The sequence below is a fragment of the Scleropages formosus genome, chromosome 4 (assembly GCF_900964775.1).
Source record: "Scleropages formosus chromosome 4, fSclFor1.1, whole genome shotgun sequence".
Lineage (NCBI taxonomy): Eukaryota > Metazoa > Chordata > Actinopteri > Osteoglossiformes > Osteoglossidae > Scleropages > Scleropages formosus.
Window position 1 is genome coordinate 25,685,317 of NC_041809.1, and position 14,138 is coordinate 25,699,454.

A 14,138-nucleotide genomic window follows, 5' to 3' on the forward strand; every position below is an offset into this window, starting at 1 on the left:
GGCATGGTGTCCCACAGCTGCTGAAGACGAAGAAAATAATTTCACAGTAAAAACAGAAAATGTAACTACATAAAAAGCACCAACCAACCAAGCAAGCGACCAATTTCAATAACGGCTTTGTCCTGCGCGGGGGCGCGGTGAGCCGGAGCCTATCCCGCAGAAAGTGGGGTGGGGGGCACACCCTGGATGGGACGCCACTCCATGGCAGGGCCTACATAAAAAAATGATTTTCCAAAGGAAGAGCCAGAGATTGGAAATACATGGCATGCGTACAACCCAACAGCCGGGCGATATTTAATGTGACGTGAACAACCGCACATTAAGTATAGATTAGTTCTGTTAGAATTTAGGCGATTAAATATTTATTTTCCTGTGCTTGACTGTAATCATAGATCTGATGAATTGTAGAAGTCTGTTTTAAATTTATATGGTGGGTATGAGAGGAAGAGCAGATAATCAAGTTCTATGTTAATCTTTATTAAGCCACCTATTAACAATACAAAAATCTTAATTTAAAAAACTGTATTTCGAAGAACTATCATTCTCATTAAAAAGCTTTGACTGAATTTTGATTGACAGGCTCTGGATAGTAAGACACTGATCAGCTGGCTGGACCCTACTGAAGTCCAAAACAGGCCTCTCCAAAAATCTTTTCTGTGTATTTAACTCCCCTTTTCTCCAACCTTCTTTGTAACAAAGTAACACACAGTATTGTATTTCGGTACAACGTAAAAAACATATTGGAAATACCTAAGTATTAGAAAAGTCATTATTTCAAAATGACTGTCATCCCTGTTTCCACAACTTATGTATGTATTGTCAAATACAATTTTCAGTATATGTACATCTGATGTGTAAAATGGCAGTTATTTATCCATCCATCCATCCATCCATCTTCCTCCGCTTTTATCCGGGGCCGGGTCGCGGGGGCAGCAGTCCGAGCAGAGTACTCCAGACCTCCCTCTCCCCGCACACCTCCTCCAGTTCCTCTGGGGGAACCCCAAGGCGTTCCCAGGCCAGCCGGGAGACATAGTCTCTCCAACGTGTCCTGGGTCTGCCCCGAGGCCTCCTCCCAGTGGGACAAGCCCGGAGCACCTCCCCAGGGAGGCGTCCAGGAGGCATCCGGAACAGATGCCCGAGCCACCTCAACTGGCTCCTCTCGATGCGGAGGAGCAGCGGCTCTACTCCGAGCTCCTCCCGGGTGACTGAGCTCCTCACCCTATCCCTAAGGGTGCGCCCAGCCACTCTGCGGAGGAAACTCATTTCTGCCGCTTGTATCCGCGATCTCGTTCTTTCGGTCATGATCCAGAGTTCATGACCATAGGTGAGGGTAGGAACGTAGATTGACCGGTAAATTGAGAGCTTCGCCTTACGACTCAGCTCCCTCTTCACCACAACAGGCCGGTATAATGACCGCATTACTGCGGACGCCGCACCGATCCGTCTGTCGACCTGCCGCTCCATTTTTCCCTCACTCGTGAACAAGACCCCAAGATACTTAAACTCCTCCACTTGAGGGAGCAACTCCCCCCTAACCCGGAGGGAGCAATCCACCTTTTTCCGACTGAGAACCATGGCCTCGGATTTGGAGGTGCTGATTCTCATCCCCGCCGCTTCGCACTCGGCTGCAAACCTCCCCAGTGCACGCTGCAAGTCTTGACTTGATGAAGCCAACAGGACCACATCGTCCGCAAAAAGCAGAGACGAGATCTCGCGGCCACCAAAACAGACACCCTCCGTTCCCTGACTGCGCCTAGAAATTCTGTCCATAAAAATAATGAACAGAATCGGTGACAAAGGGCAGCCCTGGCGGAGTCCAACATGCACCGGGAACAGGTCTGGCAGTTATTTAAATGTTGAATATATAGCCAAATAAAAAAATGACACACCCATTTATTATTTTACTATGTCGTACAGTATATTTATTTATTTTAATCAAGATGTTGGTCTGGGTTGCTGTCCAACATAAATGGAAGGTTCTGATGCTGCAGCTGGCAGGGTTCCACTGCTACTGGGTGGAATGGGTGGGATTGCCTGAGGCTGCACAGAGGCAGGGTCTTCTACTAGCGACGGCAGGGTCTTCTTCATGTTTGACATCACTGGTGCCATCTCTGTTGCAGTTGATGGATGTGTTGCTGCTGATGCTAGACCCCATGCTGAGGACTCTGCTGCAGCTACTGGCGGAGCCTCTGGGCCACCTCCGGTGCCTGCTGTAGGTTGCTGTGAGTCGGGGGCCAGTCCAGGCTTAGCTGCTTCCGCCGCTTTGCTTTCCATCTCCTCCATCCGCTTCTGTACGATCCGTGGCATGAGCTGCACGTACGTTCCCATCAAGCGGTGGTTGGAGCGGATTAGTTTGCCTGCACAGCTATCCACACATTTCTCCTGGAAGATAAGACAGAAGCCAAACATGTCTGCAGGGTCCCCAAGAGAAGAAGAGGTTATGAAACAGCACTTCTGATCAAAGTGTACGCTAAGAAAATGATCAATACGTTTTTTGAATCGGTTAAATAACCTGAACTGCTTCAGTAAATATATGCCATGTGCTAACTCTGGAGAGGCCCTTCTCTGAAGGACAGCATGCAGAAATCCACAGGTATCTCAGAATTACCCAGGATGCATGGGATAGAAGCAAGCTGAGATATCATGGGCTTGGCATCTGCAGAACCAAAGATCTAGAGGGGCTGTTGCACATGAGAGCTCAAACACTTAAACTGTTTCCATTAAATAGCTGGTGGAAGTAAATGCAATGTATCAGTGAAGACAACATGATTGTCATTTTTATTACTTATACCAAAGAAGCAAAAAGTTTTGAAATCATGCATCAAGAATATTCATATTCCTCATCTTTGATATCGTTCATCCTCACCACATTCACATCTAAATCCTACGTCATTCTTCATTTTAATATTATGCAACAAACCCATAAACTGCTTCATTAAATTTAATCTGTCACACGTAACTACTCAGTAGGACACAGATGTAGATCCAATCACTTTTTTTGTGAGTGCATGATTTGTAACACGGTCTACAGTAACACTTTCACTGATATGAACGTGTATATGTGATACGTGATGTACGGGTAACAGGGATAGGCATGTCTCAGAATGGTGAAGTTTAATACATCCTAATACTTGTCAATACCTTAGTATTACTGTAATGTTTTGGACCTATCAAAACCTCACAAGCTGCTGCGAACCTTGAGTGAAAAATGTACATACAGTGTGAGTATCACTCACTTCATCCATGGTGAGATTCCTGTAATTCATATTGCTGGTGCATCTCTGGAAGCAGATCTCTGTCATACGATTGTAAACCAGGAGGAAATCCCGCAACTGCACCAAGAAACAACAAATCATTAAAGAAGCCGGAAAATTCAAAGTTTCTGAGTCTGACAGTCAGGGACACTTACATTTCTCAGTTGTTGTTGATCATGATCCATTTTTTCAGGTTACGGCAAGTTACTGGCAACACATTCGAAAAAAAACAATTTAAATAAGTACAAGCACATTAAGTATATTTTTGCACGATGCACAAAATACGTAAATATTGTGAAATGACGGGTTTTTAAAGGTTTTACAGGAGAGTAGAATACAACATGACTTTCACACGGGCGCAGCCATGTTTCTCCTGTAGCCACGCCCTCTTCTGGTGACGTCACTACAGACGCACGAGATGTACTTTGTGGTTTAAGTCCTAAGCGCGTAAAAAAGTCGTTTATCTTTTGCGCAGGCGTTCAGAGTTACGCTATTAGCGTCAACGACCACCAAGACTGTGTATAGATATTCCTAGTTATGATAATAAAAGGCCTCTTTAACAACACAAGACAAACATTATGTTCTAAAATGCTTCAGAAGTTAAAACATTAAACGGCTAAAGACATTCTCTGAGATGCACATTGTTACTGCATGATGATGTTCACCTGCTCACTTTCTGCCTCTTCTGGATGCAGTTATTCTTGCCCATCTTTTCACACATATAAAGCCATCCCAAGAGCCTCTTGCGTCGCGTGAATTTCTTAGTGCGAAAAGTGTTGAGGTGTCTGCGTCCCGCAGTCCACCGTCCCTTTGTACTTTGTTTTTGTGCTCTGTGTGTCTGACAGGAAACGCAGACTGTGGCCTCGAGAGTTTCGACGGAGACAGTTCTGTCTCAACCTCAACTTCAGCCTTGCGCTTTGTACGCTGGTCCTGAGAGGCTTGAGACCACAACGCTGAGCACGATGCCTTAAGCCGCAGGCAAAAATGATACCCTGTACTACATTTGAAGCCTGAGACGATGCTCTTGACATCCAGGAGTACTCATGTATTAGTATGCCAGTCATCGCAGTAACACATTGTGGCATGACGCAGGACAGTAACCATGTCCACCTCCTGACTGAAGAGGATCACGTGCGGTAGTGCTGTTCACCTGGACAGTCGGAGGACTGCAGCGTTCCCACTGCGGAGCTTGTATTAGGGTGGTTGTAGATGTTGCCCAACGCTTCTGTTTCATGGTTCATGGTGCATTTTTTGTGCTTGTTGTACTGTTTGTTTTATATTTGTGAATTAAAAACTGTCCATCCCGCACCGGCAGGAACGGAGTGCCACACATGTATAAAGGTACGCTGCCTTCTCAGCTTAGAAACTCAGCTGGGACTAGAGGGGTGTTTGTGACTGGTTTAGTTTGCAAGTCCCAAGGTCAATTTTGCCCCAAGTGTCAAATGAGAGGGGGTGTGGTGGTGCAGCGGGTTTGGCCTGTGCCTGCTCTCTGGTGGGTCTGGAGTTCAAGTCCTGCTTGGGGTGACTTGCGATGGACTGGCGTCCCATCCTGGGTGTGTCCCCTCCCCATCCAGCTTTGTGCCCTGTGTTGCCGGGTTGTGCTCCGGCTTGCCGCGACCCCTCTTGGGACAAGTGGTTTCAGACAGTGTGTGTGTGTGTGTGTGTGTGTGATAAATGAGAGGTTAATTATAAAGTCATCCTATGAATTATTTGCTGGTTGGCTTCTGTGTAAAACCTTACATAGAGCTAAATGAAAAAAAAAAACATACTGGCGCCCTGATCAAGATGTACCAGTGTCATGCTCTATGCTTCTGAGATAGGCTCTGGACCACTGCCATCCTGTGCTGGACATGCAGTTAACGAAATATATGATATTTCTTTAGAAAAAACCAATCTTTCGGAATAAATTTTTTTTTTTTTAAATCTTTGAAAGTGTCCAGTTGCCCATTTGTAACCTGAGGACCAAGTGTATTAAAGACACATTGTTCATATTTTTATTTTTTATAATTAAATACTGCATATTTGTATATAGAAATATAACTCTTGAGTCCATTTCAAATCTAAGTTACACCAGAAACCTTCCTATCAAATTGGTTTTGATTCTCTTCATAATTGCCAAAGGTGACACATTTTTTGTCTGGATGTGTTCATATGTGTCCAACCAAGTGAATTCCTTTAGTTACTGCAGTGTATACACAGACTCTGTAAACTGCACATTTACAGTATATTGGAATGTAAAGTTTCTATTTCTAACAAGATCAGTTCACAAAATTTTCTTTTATGGATTCACTCGAACCATAGAAATTATACAATTCTGACTCAAGAACTAATGGCAATTGAATTTAAACAAAATAAAATCATGCAGTGGTTATAAAAAAAGCTATGGCAATTTCAAATTTACAACACTTGCTATATCCTTCTCAGGCACATAGACAGAAAAATGTGCAATCCCCAAAGGACTGACATTATATGTCAACCTAACTCATAAATTTTGATTTAAAGTGCTTCATCAGCAGGAAATACATTTAGTAGCTACTGTGAAAGCATAAAATGTGAACAAATGGAGCAGTGTACAATTGACATAGTAATTAATAATAGTATAAACAAAGAAAAATTGAAATACTTTTAGAGGCAGAGGACATTTGATTCAATAAAATAAATGATAAATAATATATCATTAAAATGAAAATATTTGAAATAAGGTACGTAAATGAATTAATAATACAAGACTTTAAATGTCCCTGTTCATTCAAGTTATCTCAGGACAATACAGCAACACATTCTTTCATTTGTTCATTACATAGAAATTATGATTTAAAAACAGCTGTGAGTTATTTTAGAAAATACGAAGAAGGATTTGTACCTTTGTCCATAACTCAGTTGTCTCGCTGTGACGACACATGCAGTCTTTTTCAGCAGCTGTCTTGTTATGTCTTTGTCAAAAAATGAACTGTTAGCTACAGAGGACTGGCTGAAGGAACAACTGGACTGATGTGATGATGGATGGTGGGTAAAAATTGAACGATTTTGGTAAAAGAGGGTATGAACACCCAAACTTCTAACACACCAAACACCCCAACATGTCATCGTTGTCATTCCTGGTTTTGACTCGGCCTGAGGAGGAGAGCAGGGTCTTCATGGACTATATCATAATCCGGCCCTGAGTTGTTTTCCATCTGTTGTGCTGCTTCCCGCTCCCAGTCCCTCTCCCACTCCTCCTCCCTTTCTCGATCCCTCTCTCGCTCTCGGTCTGTCTCCCGCTCCCAGTCCCACTCCCTCTCCCTCTCCCTCTCCCTCTCTCTCTCCCTCTCTCTCTCCCACTCTCGATTCCTCTTCCACTCCCTATCCCATTCCCGCTCCTGCTCCTGTTCCCGTTTCCAGGCCTGCTCCCGTTCCATCGCTTGTGTTTCCATGGCCATCTGTTGGCTGTTGAGGTAGATGCTGTGGCGTGATGCCAGAGGGCTGCTCTGCCGGGACGGCAGGTTGGCCTCCATTTCTGTGTCCACCTCCAGGAACTCCTGCTGCGACAAGCTGTGGGCAGGGTGTTTGGCCTGGGCTTGGCCTTGCTTGGCTTTATGCTTCTTCCGCCCCTTCTTGCCCCCTGCCAGGTCAAGTGAGGCGTAGGACACATCAGGTTGCACTGGATGTAGAAACTGTGAGCACGAAGGAATAACTTAGCATGGAGTCAGAGTGACATTTTCAAAAGTAGAAGGTATTTTTGTGGGTGCTCTAAGATCCAAACCAAGAAAAATGTTTGGCATGGAAAATACAAATTTTCCAATGTGTGTTCCTTGGCTGTTTTGAAAGGATCTAAAGACTATGAAAATGGAAAACTCTGCAAAATTAAAATCTATTTTATTAGAAGTAATAGGCTAACGTAAAAACAGCTTTTGAAAAGTCACAGAAGGTTTCTGGTGTCCATGTTGAAATCCTTTGTGGGCACTTCCGCTTACACTATTGCATAGTCACACCAAATTAATATAGCACCATCAAAGCACTGAAGACACAAAGTAATAATATCCTCCTTTTAGGGCAAAATAAGCACAGCATTAATAAGAATGTGTTCTTTATGTTATCCACATTTTTCTTTAGCTATTTACTGCCATAAAATAAGTTACTAAGTTTAATGAAATGTTAATCAAAGACGTTTTAAGGTTGCTATTCAAGGTGATCTACGATACCCACCTGGGACAATTATGACATATTTTTCTTTTCATGTTCAGCTGACATTACAATGCAGTTACATTACACCTTGACCTATAAATATTTTGCTTCTGCAGAAATACAGCTTGAGGTCTAGGGTTCTTGACCATTGTGGCTTTGCGCTTGTGAACCCTTGCCATCTCTTTCACCTTACATGTGACAGAAGCAAAATGCGTGGGACGTAGACACCTGCTTTTTTATAGGACCTGTGCAAAAGTTAAAGCATGCTTTTAGAAAACGATGATGTTAATGTAACTATTGCATTTTAATCTTGTACTTGCTGAAAAGTAAAAAAATTAGGATGTTAAAAATATTGCTAAGGCTCTGCACATTGCATTTATTTTCTTAAGCTTTGCCTTCCCCTTTTGACGTTCTTGCTAAGAGAGTTCTCCCTTTGATGAAGTGGTGACACTGGAAAATTTCTCAGCCTATATATTGCTTCATGCTTCCGTTGTGTTCTGGTGTTATCTGAGACATTGCAAATGTTGATATTTTAGCTATGATGAATCAGAGCATGCTTTGTGAAAATATAAATCGCTGTACTATACCAACGTCACTAACCAGTAATTTTGCAGTAACATCTGGTGTTGACAGGTGTACAGTAGGCATTTTGTATATTGAGGAAACCAAATTTTATTGAATAATACATGTAAACAGAGAGAACCATTATTTCTCAGCTTTTGGATTTTCAGCAGTTTAAAAATTAACATAGTCATTATTAATTGCTTGATTTTGGCTAACATATACGTAAGCGTAGTGCATGAACATACATGGGCCTGGTTACTGAAGGTTACTCAATGTTTCCAGGTCCAGCTCTTCACCCCACTGTAGTATCATTGAATAAGGTACTCATAAACACCAACTTTATAAATTGTTCAGATACCACAAAATACTGGTGTCGGCTACGAAAAGATTCAATGATACTTACTAAATATACATATGTTATATCTAAAAAGGGGTCTTGAAGTGTCTGATGTAGTTTCAGTAACCGACAATTAAAAAAAACTGGCAGGTGTGTTTACCAGTGTATCAGGAGTGTTAGGAGTACGGAGACTGTACCTTGGTCTCCATTACAGGCTGTGGCTGTGCCTTCATGTGCTCATAGAGCAAATGGTGTTGAAGGTTTGAATCTTGGCCAGCTGCAGAAATGAACACATCAATGTCACAGCAAAGATGAAATTATAATAAATATATTAAAAATGAAAGACCCCCCCAAAAAAAAAAAACCCAGGAAGTTATTATTGCTGCAGTCGTTTCTTCTTGTTTTTATTTTCCAAAGTGCTTTTAAGTGTAAAAAAAAACTGTATATACACACACACACACATTTTCAGAACCGCTTGTCCCATACGGGGTCACGGGTGAAACCGGAGCCTACCCGGCAACACAGGGCGTAAGGCCGGAGGGGGAGGGGACACACCCAGGACGGGACGCCAGTCCGCCGCAAGGCACCCCAAGCGGGACTCGAACCCCAGACCCACCGGAGAGCAGGACCGTGGTCCAACCCACTGCGCCACCGCGCCCCCTAACTGTATATATATATATATGTGTGTGTGTGTGTGTGTGTGTGTGTGTGTGTGTGTGTGTGTGTGTGTGTGTGTGTGTGTGTGTGTGTGTGTGTGTGTGTGTGTGTGTGTGTGTGTGTGTGTGTGTGTGTGTGTGTGTGTGTGTGTGTGTGTGTGTGTGTGTGTGTGTGCTGTTGAAATGCAGAGCTGCATTTGCTGATTTTTAGATTTTGTTGCTCCTCTGTATACTAAGGTGTAAAAAACTGCAGGACCTTTACATTTATTGACATTTTATGCTTTAATAACACTTTACTGCCAATTTGGAGAACACTTTCTGGTTAAAAAAAAAAAGCAAATATAAATTGCTAATACAAGAATATTTCTCACCTGCCCTTTCTGCGCTGATGTTACCATAGATGGGATTTTCTTGTAAATGTTCGTGATCCCCTTCTCTGCAAAATTCAGAAACTGTAACAATGGTGCCCGATAGCAAGGAACAGAACCAAAAGCCCCCAGCCTTCAGTATACATAAGTTTTAAAAAACACTTTTGTTCTACTGGCAGAGTCCTTGTTTGTGGAATGTCTGAGTTACTTTATTTCTGCGGAGGTGTTAAGTACACTGCAATAAGCGGTTTTCACTGTCCTTTATTACTTCAGCCCATTCGTCCCACCATTACATTGGCTCACTGCGGACTGTGGCTCTTGCACGTTACCACATGTACTCACAAGAGTCACGCAAAACATAAAGACCAAAAGAGAAGCAAAAGTTTGGTGCTTAAAACACTAACCTGTATTGCTCCATGGGGTGACACTCATCACCTTTCAGACCTGCGTAAATGAACAAATTGAACTTTTACCAGATCTTTCAAGATATCTGTCTATTATTTATGTCCAAGAAAAAGGAAAAGATATGACAGATGTCTTTAACTTGTCCGCTTTAAGTCCTTGTTTGTCTTGTTGTTTATACAATTTGAATTTCTTTCTAATGGTGGGGTGCAAGAAATTCACCATGGTGTTTCACTGAGAGGAATTTTGTATTTTTTGCTTCAATCAGACAACAGAAACTTAGCATAAAAGGCCTCTGATAATGTCAGCGCTCTTTGAGCGCGACGATATTTATTCATTTGGCTGACGCTTTTCTCCAAAGAAACGTACAATGTCAAAGTGCTTACAGTTATTTACCCGTTTTGGTAAGTTACCTGAGCTGGGCAGCTTTTACTGGAGCAAGTTAAGGTAAGTACCTTCTACAACGGTAATATAGCTGGAGGTGCGATTTAGACCTGTGACCTTTGGGTCCAAAGGCAACAGCTTTAACCACCACGCTACCAGATGCCACTATAAGCGGTACTGAAATCGCAGAGATTAACACAAAGTGATAAGTAGTAATTAATATTGTACCTTACAAACTGCAAGCTTTAAATAAGTATCAAGATATGCCTAATATTTATGTTCCTATACAGGCAAACAGATTGCAAGAGAGCACGTTGTGTACGAAGCAGTAATAATAACCATATCATTCAAATAGCCAGCAATGAAAACATATTCTGTACTAAAGAATGTAGGGGGAAATTGTACCTTGATAAAGAAGCTATGAAAGCCAAAAAAAAAAGGAGAAAAATTTAAATGATTTTCACAAAAAAATGAGAGGCTTTAAAAAAAGACACAATGCGCCTCTCATTGCATCGGCCAATGAGCAGAAACAATATAATGAGAACACATTGTGCTTTTCCAAAAACCTCACATTATGGACATTATAAAATGGTACTCAATAGAGCAAACCAAAGATTAGCAGATATTATTTTCAGCCCAGAAAAAATATTCCCAGCCTAGTATGTTCTGTCTTTGATTTTACCGATGTGTCCCCTAATGTCCCAGCAACTATGTCTAATACGAGGTAATTTATGGTAAACCATCTGTCCATGTAATAGCCTACAATTTTCTTGGTAGACTTGTATGCTGATCAATAATTTTAGTGCATAAATTGCCTAGGTAGATAAAATATTTCAAAATTTTAAAAAGGCTTAGGTGCTTATTAGCACTTATTGCAGGCATAAAAATTCTAAGCTTTAATTTTGAATAGCGCTGTTAAAGAGAAGCTGAATATACTTCGATTAACTACAAAAGCTGTAGACTTCTAAACTGTAGCTCATATACAGAGGAGCTTTCCCCTTTAAACTACTTGGCGTAACAAAACACAGCTGGATGAGGATTAGGAGACAGAGCAGTTGGGTTTTTAAATCAAAGCAGAAGAAAATACTGAAGACCAGGGATAGCTGGGAGTCATGAGCCACACTATTGAGCACACTTTCATAATGTCCCCGATGTAAACAATACGTATCTACACGCTGACCTGTGCAGAGTGTGATATGTACTTATCTAATACACAATTTTCTACTTTATTCATTTTTGAAAGAAAAGCATGTGTGTTACTAGTAGACTATAGCTGGCTAGCAGCGGATTGTGAAAATATTTTTTCACCACATAAGGTAGGGGATTCGAATCAAAATCAAAATCTCAATCTGCAGGGAACTGAGGGTCCAGCACAGAGCACGCACAGGGGCACGTACTGTACCTGCTGCCCGTCGGTCTCGCCGTCGGAGAAAGTAGAAAACGACATTCAAGGAGATAGAAATGGTGAGGGCTATCAGGGCAACTGCCAAAATCACTTGGAAAGGCAGGCAAACTGAAAATAAACAAGAAATGTATCATCTACCAATGTACTCACTCACTCACTCACTCACTCATTTTCGTTAACCAATTGTCCTTGTGAGGATTGCAGCGATCCATGTCTAAGACAGCATATGGACACTGGAACTAGATTTGTGACTGAAAAGGTTGGTGGTTAAAGTCTTTGTCATTTTACCCCTGAGCCGAGTATTTAATCCGACAGAAAAATGTATAAATGGGTAAACAGCTGTAGGCTATGCAAGGTGCTCTGAAGAAGTGAACTGATGAATGTGGCAAAGGAGTGGAATAAAGTGCTAATGTAATGATGTAATTTCTTTGGTATTTAAGAAAAACATCACATTTAAGTCCCATTCTGTTCCTTTTAGGTAAACTAAATAACTTGGAATGCAGACTATGACAAACAACCTCAACCAATGCTCATGTGTCACGAAAAGGAGGCAGTTAGTGAAGCTGTCATGCAAATTGCTTACTTCCTCCAACTCTTCTTTTTAGTATAAAATCATGTAGAGAAAAGTAAGCAGGTTAACGGTACTGTACTCCCTCTCAATCATCCGAGCTCTCATTTATAGATGGTGTAATGGAACTTGAGCTACTATTTTAATGTTATTACAGCTGCGTCAAGGTTTTTCTTTCTTTCTTTATTTTTTTGCTTTTTTCTGGCCAGTTTCAGGTTTACTTTTAGTCTTAGAAAAAAAACTACAAAATCAGAAAGTCTTGTGAATGTGTTTTTCACAGTGTTTTCTAAGGACAACTTCCTTCCTAGTAACACTGCTGACTGGGGTTACGTCTTCAAAAGACTCTGTTCTAATGCAATTGCATATCACCTTGCAATTTGTAAAGTATAATAACCGCTTATTTTGGCAACCAATTATAAGAAAATTCAAAGACAAAGCTGTAGAGCTAGTGAAATATCAAATCTAATGAACTACATAAACACATGAGAAGATCCTAATTGGGGAAGATTCTGTGATTCCTGGGATCACTCCCTGGCACAACAGCTGTAAAATTCATGAAAGGAAGGAAATAATTCACTATACAATCTCCATCAAACATGCATTGCAAGGTAGAAGAGCGCACTCAGTCCATCTTTCTACCTGGTTATTTAATTATTTTAGTGCTGGAAGAATTATTATTGAGAAATTAATGTCCAATGAAATAATTTCCATCACTTTTCCAACAATCCTTATATCGGGTAAGACCGAAACATGTTGTGCTTGTCGTGTTAATATATGCAAAGGTCACAGAAGATATCGCTGTCAGTATGAATCTCAGAAATGCTCAGGTGTCTCCCAATAGCTGTAGGATTTTATTGTGCCACACATTTTACTTCTGCATTCTTATACACACACCTTTGCTGGATTCCGTACACACTTACATGTCGCTGCAAGAATCTTACATCCGCATTTGAACAATTGACTTCATATTATTCAGTTGCTCAGAAGCGGCATTAAAAACTGGCTCTCTTATCAAAACTGCCTATCAAGGTTAGTGTTTTATCAAAGCAGATGGCAGTGCTACATTTTCATGCAAACCATCTGCCATAATAATGCTTTTGCCCAAGTATTCTTTATAGTCCTTCAGGTTAAAACCTTTGTTCATTAGTACAAAAGCAATAACCGGTTCCTTAACCGTATCACCTGCTAGAGTTCTAACTTCAACAATATATGTCTAAGGAACAGTCTTCCTGCCTCCTGTCAGAAATGTCCTTACCAGTCATCTTGTCCCTGTGTTCTCAGATGCTCTAAGAGTCTGTGACCTCCCTCAGGACAGGGGAGGCAGCGCACGTCCGACGCCCGTGTGTACCACGTCCCTTAGTTGCACGCTGCACGTTGTACCTTGAATCTATTTTTACCCCCCTTCTGCCTTTTTCGGTTGCAAACAGGAAATGTGGCGGCCGACCTCATTTGTTGCTGCTTTTCACGTTAGCGCGAGAATAAGAAAAACTGAATGGTGTCAGAGGAAACTGGTTGTCACTAGATTGCTCCAAGTCCATTAACGCATCATCCAAGAGCTGCCCTCTCACCATGGAAGACACCGAAGGATTTAGAACTTATTCGTCAGTTGAAGTTGTGTGTAATCTCGCATAATGTGGCTCAATAAAAATTACATGTGAGCTCCAAACGTGCATGAGATGCAGCTGTAATGTGTCTCTATGATTAGTTTGTGATTAATTGCTATGGCTTTCATGCAAATTAGAAAAACTGTCAGCAGCACACAAGTTCTTGGTTTGTCTACGTGTCTGTTCACCGCACAAGATACTTAAGATCAGTGTTGATAATTAGGTAGGACAATGAAGCCATATGTTTGATCGTATCCATTTTTTTAGGTGGTGGTAAAGAATTTTTAATAACTATAGCTTATAATTAAAGGTTATAATAAATCATTAATCATCAAACTGCTGGCATCCATTTCCGTTTTCATTTTTGGTTCGCCAGCTAGATTTAATCTGTGAAGTTATATTTTGGACTATAAGTAATAGTAAAATTGCCTT

The 14,138-nt window shown here is 41.4% G+C and overlaps 2 protein-coding genes across 2 annotated transcripts; both read right to left on the reverse strand.

The window, feature by feature from the left end:
* Window positions 1–1,896: 1,896 nt before the first annotated feature.
* Window positions 1,897–3,641, reverse strand: timm10b (translocase of inner mitochondrial membrane 10 homolog B (yeast)). Its single transcript, XM_018730590.1, has 3 exons — window positions 3,410–3,641; window positions 3,237–3,332; window positions 1,897–2,382 (listed from the first exon to the last, which is right to left on the reverse strand). The coding sequence occupies exons 1-3, from the start codon at window positions 3,437–3,439 to the stop codon at window positions 1,936–1,938; spliced, it is 573 nt and encodes a 190-aa protein (XP_018586106.1). The 5' UTR covers window positions 3,440–3,641; the 3' UTR covers window positions 1,897–1,935.
* Window positions 3,642–6,346: 2,705 nt separating this feature from the next.
* Window positions 6,347–13,453, reverse strand: LOC108921199 (putative uncharacterized protein DDB_G0271982). The gene is made up of 6 exons (XM_018730550.2): window positions 13,358–13,453; window positions 11,532–11,642; window positions 9,748–9,787; window positions 9,347–9,411; window positions 8,517–8,596; window positions 6,347–6,907 (listed from the first exon to the last, which is right to left on the reverse strand). The coding sequence occupies exons 1-6, from the start codon at window positions 13,362–13,364 to the stop codon at window positions 6,347–6,349; spliced, it is 864 nt and encodes a 287-aa protein (XP_018586066.2). The 5' UTR covers window positions 13,365–13,453.
* Window positions 13,454–14,138: the final 685 nt, after the last annotated feature.

What these genes read in the sequence shown, in the direction of transcription:
- LOC108921199 (XM_018730550.2), bottom strand. An exon ending in CACCCCATGGAGCAATACAG is followed by an intron (nt 9,412 to 9,747) that starts GTTAGTGTTTTA and finishes TGAATTTTGCAG; the next exon opens with AGAAGGGGATCACGAACATT. An exon ending in AGCCTGTAATGGAGACCAAG is followed by an intron (nt 6,908 to 8,516) that starts GTACAGTCTCCG and finishes TCGTGCTCACAG; the next exon opens with TTTCTACATCCAGTGCAACC.
- timm10b (XM_018730590.1), bottom strand. Translation starts at nt 3,439, where the DNA reads ATGGATCATGATCAACAACAACTGAGAAAT. An exon ending in ATCAACAACAACTGAGAAAT is followed by an intron (nt 3,333 to 3,409) that starts GTAAGTGTCCCT and finishes TTCTTGGTGCAG; the next exon opens with TTGCGGGATTTCCTCCTGGT. An exon ending in GGAATCTCACCATGGATGAA is followed by an intron (nt 2,383 to 3,236) that starts GTGAGTGATACT and finishes CTTATCTTCCAG; the next exon opens with GAGAAATGTGTGGATAGCTG.